The following is an 18,086-nucleotide window of genomic DNA, read 5'->3' as shown; positions in this document are numbered from 1 at the left end:
TTTGGTTTTTGGATCCACAAGTATAACCAAAACAAGATGCAAAGTTTTTATATTTTAGAAAATGTGTCTGGAAATTAATAAGCCAAGAAATGTTAACATGTCTCTAGACCAGGGATGTTAAACTAATTCCATAGAGGGCTGAGTGTCTGCTGCCCCCCGTTTCAATTAAGACCTAGACAACCAGGTGAGGTGAGTTTCTTACTAATTAGTGACCTTTATTCATCAATCAAGTACAAGGGAGGAGCGAAAACTGGCAGACACTCGGCTCTCCATGGAATGAGTATGACATGTGGTCTAGACTCTTAACATGCCCACAAGTTATCTTGAGGGGAGGGTTTTTGCTCTGTCATAACCTAGTATTTTGTGAACTGATTAGTTGTCATTTATAGGGCTAGTCTCTGCCCCCTTGTTTGTTGGCCCATTGTATGCCTATTGTAATGGCAGTAGAGGTATGGCGCTTGAATTTTGGTGGATGCACTGAAAATGCATTTGGTAATTTCTGGTTACTACTGGTAAGCAATATTGAAAACTGATGATAATGGTTGTGTAGGATTTTGCCACTTAACTATCTGTTACATATTGATTCTGCCCAACAGTATTTTATGTTGTGATGCAGTGCTGAGTTGCAAACATGAGAGAATATCTGACGACATCCTGGCTCATACCACTCACACTCTATGTAATTCAGAATCCCATTTGAATGTAAGGGATAATTCCTTTAGGAAATGTTTCATTTCTACAAACTTGAAGACATTAAACATTCATTTTTGTTAGGCTTTATTTAACTCTTATAGTACTGTAGATCTGAATGAAGTTTTTTAGAACGTAACAATCCCATCACTGTTTTCTAACGGAAGGACTATAGCTTTCTTTCTGCTTGTTTTGTGAATAAGTGTTCCAAGTTCCTAGAACGTCATTGCGCCACATGACACTGACGCAAAAGGTTGTGAGAAATATGAATCGATTTACTGGAAAGCAGTCGCTCTTTAAGGAAGTTTAGTATAACATTAATGTATATTTCTTCCCCTATCCGTCGACGATAAAACAAAATCCCGGTCATAATTGTTGCACTTTTTTAAATATAAACTAACTGTTCAGTCATAGGCTACACACCTTAAATTCTGAAGTTGAGAGCGAGTGATATTCTGGCTGTCATGAAGTGACACATTTATTTTCTTATTAGGGCATTTTAACACTTTTGGATCCCTATAATTTGGTTAGTTCTCTTTCACAAAGCCGCTTTTTCGATAAAAACAAAACAAAAAAACAAACGAATGCCTACAATGTGAAATGTATACATTTGGCGTAGGCTACATTTAAGAAGTTGATGTGGGACTGCATGATTTTAAATTGATAAGCAGTTACGTTTTAACACCCCTTGTAAGTGACCTGGATTTCCCACGTTTCTTGCGCTCAGGGAGGTGAAGTTATGTCCCTCCTTTAAAGTTGTATCTGTGATTGCCCAGACGGTATGTGGCCTCGCACACACATGCTCCCATCTAAGTAAAAAGCGATTTAATTGGAGTGTGACTCTCTATAGCTTCTGAAAACGTCAAAGGGATTAGTGTTATCGAAACATGCGTTTGCCTGAGTCGATCAATGAAGGAATCCTGAGAACACCACCTCAACGCTGACTGCTGTTGTGTTACATTGTAGCGGAAAGAATGTCGGAAAGGGCCGATGATGACGTCAGGGGGGAGCAGCGCAGAGCGGCCAGGCAGCTAAAGCAGCAGCAGATCCAGCGGGGAGAAGGCTCCACAGCAATGGCGACTGTTGCGGAGCGCAGATCCCTGCCTAGTCCAGAAATGATGTTGGGACAGTCTTGGAGCAACTGGGTCGATGCTGCCATACCCAAAGGCAACGACGGTGAGTGCTCGTGCGTACTGGATGTGTGTGTAGTCGAGATATGATCGTTAGCTTTTTTCCGATTGCGTGCAGTTTTGGGAATATGAAGACACGCTACTGGTAGCAACAGCAGAAGTAAGCAAGTGCAACTATTTGTGTCTGTATTCGATTGCCTCATTTTAGGTGCTGAATCGGAGGAAAGTTTGAAGGAGTTCGGGAAAAATCGAGAAGCCATGCGATTGTGCAGAGATGGTGAGTGTTCTCTCTTTTGTCAGAGCCAATGAGTGTTTTGGTGGGTTGCACACACACTTCACATGCACCAGCTGAAATCTGGTTGTTCTGTTGAACAAGTGCACCAGATTGACCTGTGACAACGCAAGTCTGATCAATCAATGATATAGCCCTGGAATCTATGGCCACTAGTTGACATCTTGATTAGAGGACTTCTATCCTCTGTTACTAAGTAGGTGCACACCACAGCTAACAACCAGCCAGGGCTTATTCAGTGGGGTAGAAATACAGAAATGTAATGTGATAAAGCTGACATGATTGTTTATTATACACAACAGATAATTTGTCTGTTTTACACTATAATTTCTGTCTGGCTGTTCTGTATCATTGTGCCCACCTGAAAAGCCCTGATGTGCACCGTTAGGGGAGGGGCACACTCAGTGTGGTGACAGCAGTTTCACAGTTAAAATGGGAGCAACGAGTCTGTCATTAAGAATAACTGCTACTCTTGATGGAAATTTCTTGAAACCTCCAATGACTTTCCTATGTCAGTTGAATATTTATAGTGCTTCTAAACTACTACACACTCATTTGTTGAGAACAGTTTTATAAGCACATTCAAAGTGCTCTATATTTACAATATTAACCACAGAATGGCCTTACTGTTTTATATTTTTGGACGCTATGATTTATAATTGAATTATTACATGGGTTGGTGTCAGTGATTTGATAGACTGTCATGAAATGTTTAATTACCATGCTATACAAATGGTGAAGACAAAGGTTGGAAGACAATTACATATTAGTGAGAATGCAAATTCGAATGGTTTTGATACGTTTGGTGCCAATGTGAGAGTTAAGTCGATCCGTATTTATTTTATTGAACCGTTATTTAACTAGGCAAGTTAAGAACAAATTCTTATTTACAATGACGGCCTACCAAGAGTGTAAAAGCCTCCTGCGGGGACGGGGCTGGGATTAAACATACAAATATCTACACTCTACTGATAATGAATGCCACCGACAGCTGACTCTGCAGTAGTGAAATGTGGCAGTGTCTCACAGTAAGGTGTCGACACTGAAACAGCACCAGTTACATGTCTGAACTTCTGAAGGCCTCAATCTGGGCCCTGTTTGTCAGGCAGTTAAGGTTCGGGAACAATTTGAAATTAACCTAAACAGACAGATATCACTTATTTTTGAAAATGGAAATATTTGTTAGGAACTGGAGAATGTGACATGAACAATACCCAGATGTTCAGATTTTTCTAGTTGTTTGTGTAATAATAATGTATTGGATTTATATAGCACCTTTCTACCAACTGAGATTCACAAAGCATTTATCAAGTAATGGGGAAACTCACCTCATCCACAAACAATGTGTGGCACCCACCTGGGTGAACCATTTTGTGCCAGAATGCTAGCGACACATCAGCTAGCATGATGAGGACTGATATAGGAATGAAGGGGGTGATTAGGTAGCCATGATGGAAATGGGGGGCCAATTTGGGGATTTAGCCAGGACACCGGTTTTAAAACCCCTACTTGTGCCATGAGATTTTTAATGACCACAGAGAGCCAGGACAGCAGTTTATCTCATCTCATCCAAAAGACGGTACCCTATGCAGGGATATGTCCCCTTCACTGTCCTGGGGCATTTGAATTCTATCTTAAGACCAGAGTGCCCCCTGCTAGCCCTCCAACACTACTTCCAGCTGAATCTGGTCTCCCATCCATGACCGACCCTGCTTAGCCTCAGAGGCATGCCAGCAGTGGGATGCAGGGTGGTATGCTGCTGGTGTGACCTGCAGGATCCAATGGGATTATATAAAGTGCATTCACAAATTATTAAAACCCCTTGACTTTTTCCACATTTTGTTACGTTAAGGCCTTATTTTAAAATGTATTAAATAGTTTTTCTTCCTCCCTCATCATTGTACACACAATACCCCATAATGACAAAGAAAAAACAGAATGTATATATTTTTGAAAATGTATTAATACACTATCACATTCAGACCCTTTACTTTATTGAAGCACCTATGGCAGCAATTACAGCCTTGAGTCTCCTTGGGTGTGACGCTACAAGCTTGGCACACCTGTATTTGAGGAGGTTCTCTGCAGATCCTCAAGCTCTGTCAGGTTGGATGGGGAGTGTTGCTGCACAGCTATTTTCAGGTCTCTCCAGAGATGTTAGACCGGTTTCAAGTCCGGGCACTGGCTAGGCCACTCAAGGACATTCAGAGACTTGTCCCAAAGCTTCTCCTGCGTTGTCTTTGCTGTGTGCTTAGGGTCGTTTTCTTGTTGAAGGTGAACCTTCGCCCTAGTCTGAGGTCCTGAGACTCCGGAGCAAGTTTTTCTTCAAGGATCTCTCTGCACTTTGCTCCGTTCATCTTTCCTTAGATCCTGACTAGACTCTCAGTCCCTGCTAATGAAAAACATCCCCACAGCATGATGCTCCCACCACCATGCTTCACCGTAGGGATGGTGCCAGGTTTCCTCCAGAAGTGATGCTTGGCATTCAGGCCAAAGAGTTCCATCTTGGTTTCATCAGACCAGAGAATTTTGGGTTCTTTAGGTGTCTTTTGGCTAACTCCAAGTGGACTGTCTTGTGCCTTTTACTGAGGAGTGGCTTCTGGAAGCTTCTCCCATCTCCCCTGAGGAACTCTGGAGATCTGTCAGAGTGACCATCAGGTTCTTGGTCACCAGCCTAACCCAGGCCCTTCTCCCCCAATTGCTCAGTTTGGCTGGGCGGGCCAGCTCTAGGAAGATTCTTGGTGGTTCCAAACTGCTTCCGTTTAAGAATGATGGAGGCCACTGTGTTCTTGGACCTTCAATGCTGCAGACATTTTTTGGTACCCTTCCCCAGATATGGGCCTCGACCTTATGGCTTGATTTTTACTCTGACATGCACGTCAACTGTGTGACCTTTATAGACAGGTGTGCCTTTCCAAATCATGTCCAATCAAAATTAATTTACCACATGTGGACTCCAAGTTGTAGAAACATCCCAAGGATGATAAATGGAAACAGGATGCACCTGAGCTCAATTTTGAGTCTCCTAGCAAAGAGTCTGAATACTTACCTAAATAAGGCATTTCTGATTTGTATTTTTAATAAATTTGAAACGTTTCTAAAAACCTGTTTTCGCTTTGTCATTATGGGGTATTGTGTGAAGACTTTATTTTAATACATTTTAGAATAAGGCTGTAACAAAATGTGGGGAATGGGTCTGAATGCACTGTAAGTGCAACAAACTGCTGACTAGATGTAAGAAAATGGGAGAGCTGATCGTGTCCTTAACATCAATAGAATACAACTTTGTTGTCCTCTGGTTAGAACAGAAATGTATCTTCTGCCTTTCCCAGCACCCTTGAGGTACACACATACATGTTGCGGGGCACAGGGTCAGCTGCAATGCAGCGCCTCTGGATGGAGAAAAATGGTGGGGATTTAAGTCCCTTCCCTAAGGGCTCCATGGCAGGACATGGGATCAAAGATCAGCAAGGTTCTTGCTGCCCTGTGTCTGTGTGCAGCCAGCCTCTGCTCTGAGCATCCAATATCTGCTACTACTCTACCTAGATCATTCATCACTGCCATTGAAGAGGAAGGTGAAATTAACTGCATTCTACTCTCTCTCTCCTTCTCTCTCATCTCCGTACCACACAATAAAATGGGGAATGAAATGGCACATGGAGTTTCACCAATTTTTTAAATGTTGGATGCTTCAATAGTGCAGTGCCACTGCCAATGTCCTGAATGCAGAGTGGACTGGTGAGTCGGATGGTGCTCATTTAAGAGACCAGTTAGACCAGTCACTAACCCTGTGTTTAGTACAGGTCAGCTTGTTAATTCCCCCATACACAGAAAAGTAATTTGCTGCTAAGAGCACAGGTAGGCTTTTGTGTGGACTTGAATAGCCAGAGCCTCGGAAACGTTGGTGATATTTCAAGTGTCCTCAGCCTTGTGTTGGAGGGCCTTGTCTGCTACGGCGTGTGGGCGGGCACTCTGGGTGATCTCTTAATTAGCCCCTTCATTAGCTCTTTGTTGTTCTCCTTGTGAGGGTAAATGTTGAGCTCTCCTGGTGTCCCACTCTGATTTCCATGATGGAGCTTTCACCAAAAAAGGAGTGTGTCTTTTATTTGTGTTTATTATGGATCCCCCTTGGCAGCAGCTACTCCTCCTGGGGTCCAAAACATTAAGGCACTTACATCACACATACAACAAAGGATAAAACAGTACATCATATAACATTATTACACCACAACATATCTACAAGAAAAAAAGTGTATAATACCACCCTACAACAATATTTGTGGTCAGAGAAAGGCCCTAATGATTGTCAGACTCCAGCCACCTAGAGAGCGAGAAAGGGAATAGAAGGACCATGCGGTATTGGAGAGATTGCCAAAGACTCCAGCCACCCTAGTCATAAGACTGTTCTCTCTGCTACCGCACGGCAAGCGGTACCGGTGCGCCAAGTCTAGGTCCAAAGGCCTTAACAGCTTTATCCCCAAGCAATAAGACTCCTGAACAGCTAATGAAATGGCTACCCAAACAATTTGCTTTGCCCCCCCCCCCACCCCACCTTTTTTTTATTTACACCACTGCTACTCTCTCATCTATGCACAGGTTAGTTTAGGTCATATGTACATGTAAGTAGAGTTATTAAAAGTGACTATGCATAGATGACAGAGAGTAGCAGTAGTGTAAATAAAAAATAAAAAAAAATATAAAAAAAAGGTGCAAATTGTTTGATTAGCTTAGCTGTTCAGGAGTCTTATTGCTTTGGGATAGAAGCTGTTAAGGCCTTTGGATCTAGACTTGGCGCTCCGGTACCGCTTGCCGTGCGGTAGCAGAGAGAACAGTCTTATGACTAGGGTGGCTGGAGTCTTTGGCAATCCCTCCAATACCGCATGGTCCTTCTATTCCCTTTCTCGCTCTGCACATTGACTCTGTACCGGTACCCCCTTGTATATAGTCTCGTTGTTATTTTACTGTTGCACTTTAATTACTTGTTACTTTTATTTATTTTTCTTATCCATATATTTTTTTTAAACTGCATTGGTGGTTAGGGGCTCGTAAGTTAGTGAAATGCTAAGGTCTACTACACCTGTTGTATTCGGCATATGTGGCAAATAAAATTAGATTTGTGACTGGTGGTGTTGAGCACATGAATGAATCCACCAACCAACCAATTGCCTCTGTTAAGCATTTAACTAACTCAACGACTGACCGAGGTTGAACATTTTAACTTTAACAGTGGATTGCAGTTTTCTGGTCACATGAGATAATAATATGCCATAAGCATTCCTGTGAATGAAGGTGTTCTTTTTTCGCCTGAATGATTTAGTTTATTTGAATATTTGCAGTTACGGCCCAAGTGACAGTCTGTGCCTCAGTTGCTCTCCATCCTCTTGTTTATTTGAAGTCACAGATCATTCACAGGCTCTGCCACTGGCTGTAGTTATCCTGCCTGCTTCACCCCTTAGGTGTGTAGCGTGTGGGTAGCCTGTCAGTGTGTTTTCTGCAGCAGTTAACCTTTGGAGTGCTGACTCGGTCATCTTCTTGTTCTTATCACTAGGTTGTTTCCTGTACTGTGAAATTGGGCTTGGTACCCTCTTTGTGTGTGTGTGTGTGTGTAATCTATACGATGGTACAATCAGTTTTTGTCTGGAATGATTCTCACACCTGTATTAACCATAATTATCCTAGAGTATTGAATGCTTAGTTGCCTAGGCTTTATCTCCCTCTGTCCATAACACTACATGGTTTCAAATGTTTCATTCAGAAACTTCCTGTGTCTACCTCCCTCAGTTTACAATAGATACTGGTTGTCTTTATCCTGTTCATCTGTGTCCCCCCCTCCTCCATGGAACCACAGACATGCCCATATTTGGCCAGTGTCCAGCACAGGATGACTTCTACCTGGTGATGTGCAGCCACTGCAGTCAGGTGGTGAAGCCCCAGGCCTTCCAAGCACACTACGGTAAGTCTCACACACACAAACCGAGCTGATCCAGGATCGGGTTTAATAGCTTTTTGTTTTATAGCTCTTCTGAAGGGTTTGGGCAGGGAGAGCATATTCTAGACTTGTGCATTGGGGAAACCTGCTCGGCACTAATATCTGTCAGGATGATACAACTATAGAGTGCATGTGCATGCATGTTCAGACACTATCACATTCAAAAGGATTAAAGCACCCCTCCCATTCACCTCTACACTCTCTATAACGTAACATGAGAAAGGAGCGCTCAGGCTTTTGATTTCCACCGCCTAAGACTTGTTTACAATTCTACTGTTAATATTTGATGTGCTCCTCCGAGTCCACGCCTCTGTGAGTGAAGTCAAGTGTATTGTTTTAGCATGTTAAGCTGTCCCTGAGATGTCTGAAGAGGTCTTAAAAGTACTACAAAGAGTAAAGGAGTATATTTTTCCCCCTCCGCTGTGTGAGTTCTTAAACTGGCTTTTTGGCCGGCACGCTGGGAAGAATTTATGAATTATGGATTTTAGAATCAAGAGATCGCTTTGCATCTCGTTAAATCCAGCTTGGTGAACCCTCTGTGCTCACACACACACACACACACACACACACACACACGTGCTTCAGTGCAATTATTAAGAGAACTGCTCTCTCCACAGACACAGTGAGCACCTGTGAGGCAGAGGGTTAGATAATGTGGTGTAAACTCTCTCTCCCTCTCTGGCTAATTTATCTCCATGATAGGTGCTTTAGGTTAAAGTTTGGAGACCTTTTAAAATAGATTTTAGTCTGTAAAATGTATAGTTCTACCTTCCCCTACAGTTATCATTGACACCTCTAGTAAAGAAGAGCAAGGTATTATCTGTTCATTGAGCTGTTTCATTGAAGGATTACTTTTTTTGTGAAATGGCCTAGTCTAAACTGACACAGAACCCTATCTTGTGTAATTCTTGAATTTGCATGTGTTTAATAACACATACAGTGCCTTCAGAAAGTATTCATACCCCTTGACTTATTCTACATTTTGTTGCGTTACAGCCTGAATTCAAAATGGATTAAATAGATGTATTTTCTCACCTATCTACACAATACCCCGTGAAAACATGTTTTTCTAATTTATTGAAAATGATCTACAGAAATATCTCATTTACATAAGTATTCACACCCCAGAGTCAATACTTTGTAGAAGCACCTTTGGCAGAGATTACAGCTGTGAGTCTTTCTGGGTAAGTCTCTAAGCTTTCCACTCCTGGATTGTGGAACATTTGCCCATTTTATTCTTTTCAAAATTCTTCAAGCTCTGTCAAATTGGTTGTAGATCATTGCTAGACAACAATTTTCAGGTTTTCGTAGATTTAAGTAAAAACTGTAACTCGGCCACTCAAACATTCACTGGCATCTTGGTTATCAACTCCAGTGTAGATTTGGCTTTGTATTTTGGAATATTGTCCTTATGAAAGGTGAATTCATCTCCCAGTGTCTCGTGGAAAGCAGACTGAACCAGGTTTTCCTCTAGGATTTTGCCGGGGCTGAGCTCCATTCAGTTTGTTTTTTAAATCCTTTAAACTCCCCAGCCCTTGACGATTACAAGCATACCCATAACATGATGCAGCCAACACTATGCTTAAAAATATGAAGAGTGGTACTCCGTAAGGTGTTGTATTGGATTTGCCTCAAACATAATGCTTTGTATTCAGGACTGCCATCCAGAACCTCTATACCAGGCAGTGTCAGAGGAAGGCCCTAAAAATTGTCAGACTCCAGCCACCCTAGTCATAGACTGTTCTCTCTGCTACTGCATGGCAAGCAGTACCTGAACGCCAAGTCTAGGTCCCAAGAGGCTTCTAAACAGCTTCTACCCCCAAGCCATAAGACTCCTGAACATCTAATCAAATGGCTACCCAGACTATTTGCACCCCTTTACGCTGCTGTTACTCTGTTATTATCTGTGCATAGTCACTTTAATAACTCTACCTACATGTACCTACATATAATAACTCTACCTACATATTACCTGAACTAACCGGTGCCCCCACACATTGACTCTGTACCGGTACCCCCCTGTATATAGTCTTGTTATTGTTATTTTACTGCTGCTGTTTAATTATTTGGTACTTTTATTTATTTTCTTCTTTAACTGCATTGTTGGTTAGGGGCTCGTAAGTAAGCATTTCGCTGTAAGGTCTACTACACCTGTTGTATTCGGCACATGTGGCAAATAAAATTTGATTTGATATCTCCAGTTTTATAGTGTAAACCCAGGTGAACCTCTGGCCTGTATTCTCTTCCTTTAGGTGTCTGAAAACGAATGGCACTTCAATTTCTACTCTGGGCTGGTCACTTAAGTTCCACCTGTGTCCCAATATGCACACTAGTGTTGCGCTGTATACTGGTATATCACGGTACCAAAATGTCATGATACTTATGATACCAACATTTTTGAATACTCTATAGTACCGTTTCATTTTTTTGGGCCATAACAATCTAAAGAACCCACTGGCTAGCACATATTATAACATTTTTATAAATTCAGTTTGGCTTATAAATGTAATAATAAAAAATGTAAGCAACAGAAACTAGTCTTTTTTCCGCTGGTCCAATACTGTCCATTTACCTTTCATGCGCATATCATGTGTGGCAGCGCTAACCCGCCAGGCGCATCCCCTTCCAGCCATCACTCACCTGCACAAGGCAGTTGAAGTAGGCTTTGCAAGTTTGATGTCACCCAGCAGTGCTAAAGAGGAAAAACCGCTTCGCGACAGGCATGCTTGCAACTTTACAGCAAAGAAAACAACTTGTCTAGCTCAAACAGGGAAAGAAATTGTTAATAACATTTCAAACACTATGCCACTGGCTGTTTTAAACTAACCCTGGGCCACTAATTATTGGTTTGATGACAAACAATGTTGTGAAGTCGTGTTACCTAGCTAGTAACCTAGTAACTTGACAGTAATTCTTGGCAAATTTGATTGGCCCAGTTAGAAAGGAAAAGGGTCTGCTTGTCATGAGATGTGCTTCAAAGGTATGATTTATACATTTACATTTAAGTCATTTAGCAGACGCTCTTATCCAGAGCGACTTACAAATTGGTGCATTCACCTTATGACATCCAGTGGAACAGGCACTTTACTATAGTGCATCTAAATCTTTTAAGGGGGGTGAGAAGGATTACTTTATCCTATCCTAGGTATTCCTTAAAGAGGTGGGGGTTTCAGGTGTCTCCGGAAGGTGGTGATTGACTCCGCTGTCCTGGCGTCGTGAGGGAGTTTGTTCCACCATTGGGGGGCCAGAGCAGCGAACAGTTTTGACTGGGCTGAGCGGGAACTGTACTTCCTCAGTTGTAGGGAGGCGAGCAGGCCAGAGGTGGATGAACGCAGTGCCCTTGTTTGGGTGTAGGGCCTGATCAGAGCCTGGAGGTACTGAGGTGCCGTTCCCCTCACAGCTCCGTAGGCAAGCACCATGGTCTTGTAACGGATGCGAGCTTCAACTGGAAGCCAGTGGAGAGAGCGGAGGAGCGGGGTGACGTGAGAGAACTTGGGAAGGTTGAACACCAGACGGGCTGCGGCGTTCTGGATGAGTTGTAGGGGTTTAATGGCACAGGCAGGGAGCCCAGCCAACAGCGAGTTGCAGTAATCCAGACGGGAGATGACAAGTGCCTGGATTAGGACCTGCGCCGCTTCCTGTGTGAGGCAGGGTCGTACTCTGCGGATGTTGTAGAGCATGAACCTACAGGAACGGGCCACCGCCTTGATGTTAGTTGAGAACGACAGGGTGTTGTCCAGGATCACGCCAAGGTTCTTAGCGCTCTGGGAGGAGGACACAATGGAGTTGTCAACCGTGATGGCGAGATCATGGAACGGGCAGTCCTTCCCCGGGAGGAAGAGCAGCTCCGTCTTGCCGAGGTTCAGCTTGAGGTGGTGATCCGTCATCCACACTGATATGTCTGCCAGACATGCAGAGATGCGATTCGCCACCTGGTCATCAGAAGGGGCAAAGGAGAAGATTAATTGTGTGTCGTCTGCATAGCAATGATAGGAGAGATCATGTGAGGTTATGACAGAGCCAAGTGACTTTGTGTATAGCGAGAATAGGAGAGGGCCTAGAACAGAGCCCTGGGGGACACCAGTGGTGAGAGCGCGTGGTGAGGAGACAGATTCTCGCCACGCCACCTGGTAGGAGCGACCTGTCAGGTAGGACGCAATCCAAGCGTGGGCCGCGCCGGAGATGCCCAACTCGGAGAGGGTGGAGAGGAGGATCTGATGGTTCACAGTATCGAAGGCAGCCGATAGGTCTAGAAGGATGAGAGCAGAGGAGAGAGAGTTAGCTCTCATAGTTAGCTCTTATATAGGCCTAATGTAAGCCTAAACTATACTGAACAAAAATATAAACCCAACATGCAACAATTTAAAAGATTTTACTGAGTTCCAGTTCATATGGAAATCAGTCAATTGAAATAAATTCATTAGGCACTAACCTTTGGATTTCCCATGACTGGGAATACAGATGCACATCTGTTGGTCACAGATGCCTTAAAAAATGGACCTCAGGGTCTCTTCGTTGTGTTTCTGTGCATTCAAATTGCCTTCAATAAAATGTAATTGTGTTCATTGTCTGTAGTTTATGCCTGCCCATACCATAACCCCATCGCCACCATGGGGCACTGTGTTGACAAATTTGACATACTGCCAAAGTTGCCATTTTATGCCACGTTCTATTATACAGTCGTGGCCAAAAGTATTGAATGGCACAAATATTAATTTCCACAAAGTCTGCTGCTTCAGTGTCTTAAGATATTTTTGTCAGATGTTACTATGGAATACTGAAGTATAATTACAAGCATTTCATAAGTGTCAAAGGCTTTTATTGACAATTATATGAAGTTGATGCAAAGAGTCAATATTTGCAGTGTTGACTGTTCTTTTTCAAGACCTCTTCAATCTGCCCTGGCATGCTGTCAATTAACTTCTGGGCCACATCCTGACTGACAGCCCATTCTTGCATAATCAATGCTTGGAGTTTGTCAGAATGTGTGGGTGTTTGTTTGTCCACCTGCCTCTTGATGATTGACCACAAGTTCTCAATGGGATTAAGGTCTGGGGAGTTGCTTGGCCATGGACCCAAAATATTGATGTCTTGTTCCCCAAGCCACGTAGTTATCACTTTTACCTTATGGCAATGTGCTCCATCATGCTGGAAAAGGCATTGTCTATCACCAAACTGTTCCTGGATGGTTGGGACAAGTTCTTGGAGGATGTTGGTACCATTCTTTATTCATGGCTGTGTTCTTAGGCAAAATTGTGAGTGAGCCCACTCCCTTGGCTGAGAAGCAACCCCACACATGAATGGTCTCCGTATGCTTTACTGTTGGCATGACACAGGACTCATGGTAGCGCTCACCTTGTCTTCTCAAGACAAGCTTTTTTTCCCCGGATGCCCCAAACAATCGGAAAGGGGATTCATCAGAGAAAATTACTTTACCCCAGTCCTCAGCAGTCCAATCCCTGTACCTTTTGCAGAATATCCGCATGTCCCTGATGTTTTTCCTGGAGAGAAGTGGCTTCTTTGCTGCTCTTCTGGACACCAGGCCATCCTCAGTCTTTGCCTCACAGTGCTTGCAGATGCACTCACACCTGCCTGCTGCCATTCCTGAGCAAGCTCTGTACTGGTGGTGCCCCGATCCCACAGCTGAATCAACTTTAGGAGACGGTCCTGGCTCTTGCTGGACTTTCTTGGGCGTGCTGAAGCCTTCTTCACAACAATTGAACCGCTCTTCTTGACGTTCTTGATGATCCGATAAATGGTTGATTTAGGTGCAGTCTTACTGGCAGCAATATCCTTACCTGTGAAACCCTTTCTGTGCAAAGCAATGATGACTGCACGCGTTTACTTGCAGGTATCCATGGTTGACAGAGGATTTAGTAGAGACAGTAGATTTATTTATCTGTTATTTTACCAGTTAAGTTGACTGAGAACACGTTCTCATTTGCAGCAAAGACCTGGGGAATAGTTACAGGGGAGAGGGATTAATGAGCCAATTGTAAAGGATGAACAATGATTCCAAGAACCACCCTCCTTTTGAAGCTTCCAGTCTGTTATTCAAACTCAATTAGCATGACAGAGTGATCTCCAGCCTTGTCCTCGTCAACACTCACACCTGTGTTAACGAGAGAATCACTGACATGTCAGCTGGTCCTTTCATGGCAGGGCTGAAATGCAGTAGAAATGTTTTTTGGGGATTCAGTTCATTTGCATGGCAAAGAGGGACTTTGCAATTAATTGCAATTCATCTGATCACTCATCATAACATTCTGGAGTATATGGAAATTGCCATCATACAAACTGAGGCAGCAGACTTTGTGAAAATTAATATTTGTCATTCTCAACTTTTGGCCACAACTGTACAGTGTGAAGTTAAATACAATTTGTTGTATTGAGTAGAAGTGTGAATATCAGTGACAGGTTTTAGCACATGCGCATAACATTTAGAGAACTACAAAAGAATATGTACATAAAGATATATGAATGAGTGATGGTACAGAACGGCATAGGCAAGATGCAGTAGATGGTATCGATTACAGTATATACATATGAGATGAGTCATGTAGGGTATGTTAACATTATATTAAGTGGCATTGTTTAAAGTGGTTAGTGATACATTTTTTACATCAATTTCCATTCATTTCCATTATTAAAGTGGCTGGAGTTGAGTCAGTATGTTGGCAGCAGCCACTCAATGTTAGTGGTGGCTGTTTAACAGTCAGATGGCCTTGAGATAGAAGCTGTTTTTCAGTCTCTCGGTCCCTGCTTTGATGCACCTGTACTGACCTCGCCTTCTGGATGATAGCGGGGTGAATAGGCAGTGGCTCGGGTGGTTGTTGTCCTTGATGATCTTTATGGCCTTCCTGTGACATCGGGTGGTGTCCTGGAGGGCAGGTAGTTTGCCCCCGGTGATGCGTTGTGCAGACCTCACTACCCTCTGGAGAGCCTTACGGTTGTGGGTGGAGCAGTTGCCGTACCAGGCGGTGATACAGCCCGACAGGAAGCTCTCGATTGTGCATCTGTAGAAGTTTGTGTGCTTTTGGTGACAAGCTGAATTTCTTCAGCCTCCTGAGGTTGATGAGGCGCTGCTGCGCCTTCTTCACCACGCTGTCTGTGTGGGTGGACCAATTCAGTTTGTCCGTGATGTGTACGCCAAGGAACTTAACTTACTACCCTCTCCACTACTGTCCCATTGATGTGGATAGGGGGGTGCTCCCTCTGCTGTTTCCTGAAGTCCACAATCATCTCCTTTTGTTTTGTTGACACCAATATCACCAATATTACTTGTTGTCATGATGCTTGGCCTGGTATCGTTAGTAAAATGATGGTATCGTGACAACACTAATGCACACATTACTTCACACAATAACAGCGTAGTGCCCTCAAAGCTCATCACTAAGCTAAGGACCCTGGGACTAAACACCTCCCTCTGCAACTGGATCCTGGACTTCCTGACAGGCTGGCCCCAGGTGGTAAGGGTAGGTAACAACACATCAGCCACGCTGATCCACAACACGGGGGCCCTTCCTGTACTCCCAGTTCACTTATGACTGAATGACTCCACCATCATTAAGTTTGCCGATGACACAAGTGGTAGGCCTGATCACCGACAACGATGTGACAGCCTATAAGGAGGAGGTCAGAGATCTGGCCATGTGGTGCCAGGATAACAACCTCTCCCTCAACATGGTCAAGACAAAGGAAGATGATTGTGGACTACAGGGAAAAGAGGAATGAGCATACCCCCATTCTCAACGACGGGGCTGTAGTGGAGCAGGTTGATAGCACCAAGTTCCTTGGTGTCCACATCACCAACAAACTATCATGTCCAAACACACCAAGACAGTCGTGAAGTGGGCCTGACAAAGCCTATTTCTCCTCAGGAGCCTGCAAAGGTTTGGCATGGGTCCTCAGAAAGTTCTACAGCTACGCCATTGAGAGCATCCTGCCTGACTGGTTGCATCACTGCCTGGTATGGCAACTGCTCGGCCTCTGACCGCAAGGCTTTTACAGATGGTAGTGCGTACGGCCCAGTACATCCCTGGGGCTGAGTGTCCTGTCATCCAGGATCTCTACACCAGGCGGTGTCAGAGGGGGCCCTAAAAGTTGTCAGACTCCAGCCACCCTAGTCATAGACTGTTCTCTGCTACCACATGGATGGCAAGCGGAACCGGAGCGCTTAGTCTAGGTACAAAAAGGCTTCTACTCCCAAGCCATGAGACTCCTGAACAGCTAATCAAATGGTTTCCCATTTGACCCTTTACATTGTTGCTACGCTGTTTATTATCTATGCATAGTCACTTTAACTCTGCCTACGTGTACATATTTCCTCAATTACCTCGACTAACCTGTGCCCCCTTCACATTGACTCTGTATGGTAGCCCCTGTATATAGCCTCGCTATTGTTATTTTACTGCTGCTCTTGAATTATTTATTTGCGTTTTTAATGTTTTCTTTTTTTTAAACATATTTTTCTAAACTGCAATGTTGGTTAAGGGCTTGTAAGCATTCACTGTAATGTCTACACACCTGTTGTATTCAGTGCATGTGTCAAATAAAATTAGATTTATGTTAGTGTGGACATTGGGATCCATACTATTTAACTTGACCAGTCAAGGCCACGGGTTTCAGTGGAATCACTACTCTCTCTTTACAATGCAGTGTTTGTTTCTTTCTTTCTCAAAGGAAATGTTGAATAAACAGCTAAGCCTGTAATATTTCATCTGATTATTGCTGGTAATACAGTGATCAGGATTGACCACAAGAGGGAGACAAGTGTCATTGGTGACACTCATTGGTCCTGTGGCAAGAGTCAGCAATCATCGACTAATAGCAAATGTGAATAAAGGAGCAAATACAGAAGTTTGTACTTTCCTCATAAATTGAGGTTAGCCTAGTGCTGGTGTGGTTGCACCTGACTACTACAGTGTAGTTCATTAACAGGACTTTCTACTTAAAATGTTGTGCAATAACGTTGATTCCGATAGCTCACACGCTGGTACCACAGACTGCCTGTCAGTCTCATCTGCATAATCGCTGTGATTTGATAGGCTCGGCATTATGAAGTTCCATAATAGGCCTGTTCATTCATTGGTTTTCCAGTGTACCGTGTGTTAATGCAGGACTCAACTGTTTCTATCTGAAGCTGACTGAACTTGTCTGGTCAGTGAAACACTAGTGAACTTCTATTAAAATAATGAGCGCATCTCTGCAAGGTACCACAGAGGGACCCTCCCTTTCTGCTCTGGATGTGGTCTGTGTAGGGACCCTCCCTTTCTGCCCTGGATGTGGTCTGTCGGGACCCTCCCTTTCTGCCCTGGATGTGGTCTGTGTCGGGACCCTCCCTTTCTGCCCTGGATGTGGTCTGTGTCGGGACCCTCCCTTTCTGCCCTGGATGTGGTCTGTGTAGGGATCCTCCTCTTTCTGCCCTGGATGTGGTCTGTGTCGGGACCCTCCCTTTTCTGCCCAGGATGTGGTCTGTCTAGGGACCCTCCCTGTTCTGCCCTGGATGTGGTCTGTGTAGTTTTACATGACTTTCACTCCATGAAGCCACAGTGTTGCTGCTGGTAGGAAGGCCATTAGCTGAGAGAGTCTGCTGAAGGTCAATGCACTGTGATTCTCCCATCTAGACTGTCTCACCTCATTCTCCTGTATTGCTTGAAGCCCATCCATATGCTGTGTTTGAACAGTGGGGCCCCTGGGTATAGTACAGGGAGCAGCTAGCCTGGCGCTGTGGGCAGGAGTGACACTCTGGAGTTTAAACAGGCACTAGGCAGGCAGCTCCGCTCCTCTTATTTAATTCGGTCGCTGAACAAAGACCCTCTCCTCACAGCTATATGTGAGTACTCAGCAGTGACTGACTGTGAGACTACAGATCTGGGATCAGCACAAGCAGAGCTATAGTATGCTGAGGAGAGCAGGCCTGCACTGTTGACAGGACCATGTAAATAATTTTGATTGGCCCTAGCTGCTTTATGTGTAGCCTTCA

The 18,086-nt window shown here is 43.9% G+C and overlaps 1 protein-coding gene across 1 annotated transcript in view; it reads left to right on the top strand.

The window, feature by feature from the left end:
• The first annotated feature begins 252 nt into the window (after positions 1-252).
• The window catches only part of LOC118388431 (ataxin-7), a 28,349-nt gene continuing 10,515 nt past the window's right edge, over positions 253-18,086 (top strand). The window contains 4 exon segments of the mRNA XM_035777511.2: positions 253-512; positions 1,657-1,866; positions 2,029-2,097; positions 7,961-8,065. Of these exon segments, the coding sequence (XP_035633404.2) occupies positions 1,665-1,866; positions 2,029-2,097; positions 7,961-8,065 (376 nt within the window). The 5' untranslated portion in view covers positions 253-512; positions 1,657-1,664.

Source organism: Oncorhynchus keta, chromosome 10 (assembly GCF_023373465.1).
Source record: "Oncorhynchus keta strain PuntledgeMale-10-30-2019 chromosome 10, Oket_V2, whole genome shotgun sequence".
Lineage (NCBI taxonomy): Eukaryota > Metazoa > Chordata > Actinopteri > Salmoniformes > Salmonidae > Oncorhynchus > Oncorhynchus keta.
This window is presented reverse-complemented; position numbering and strand designations above follow the sequence as displayed.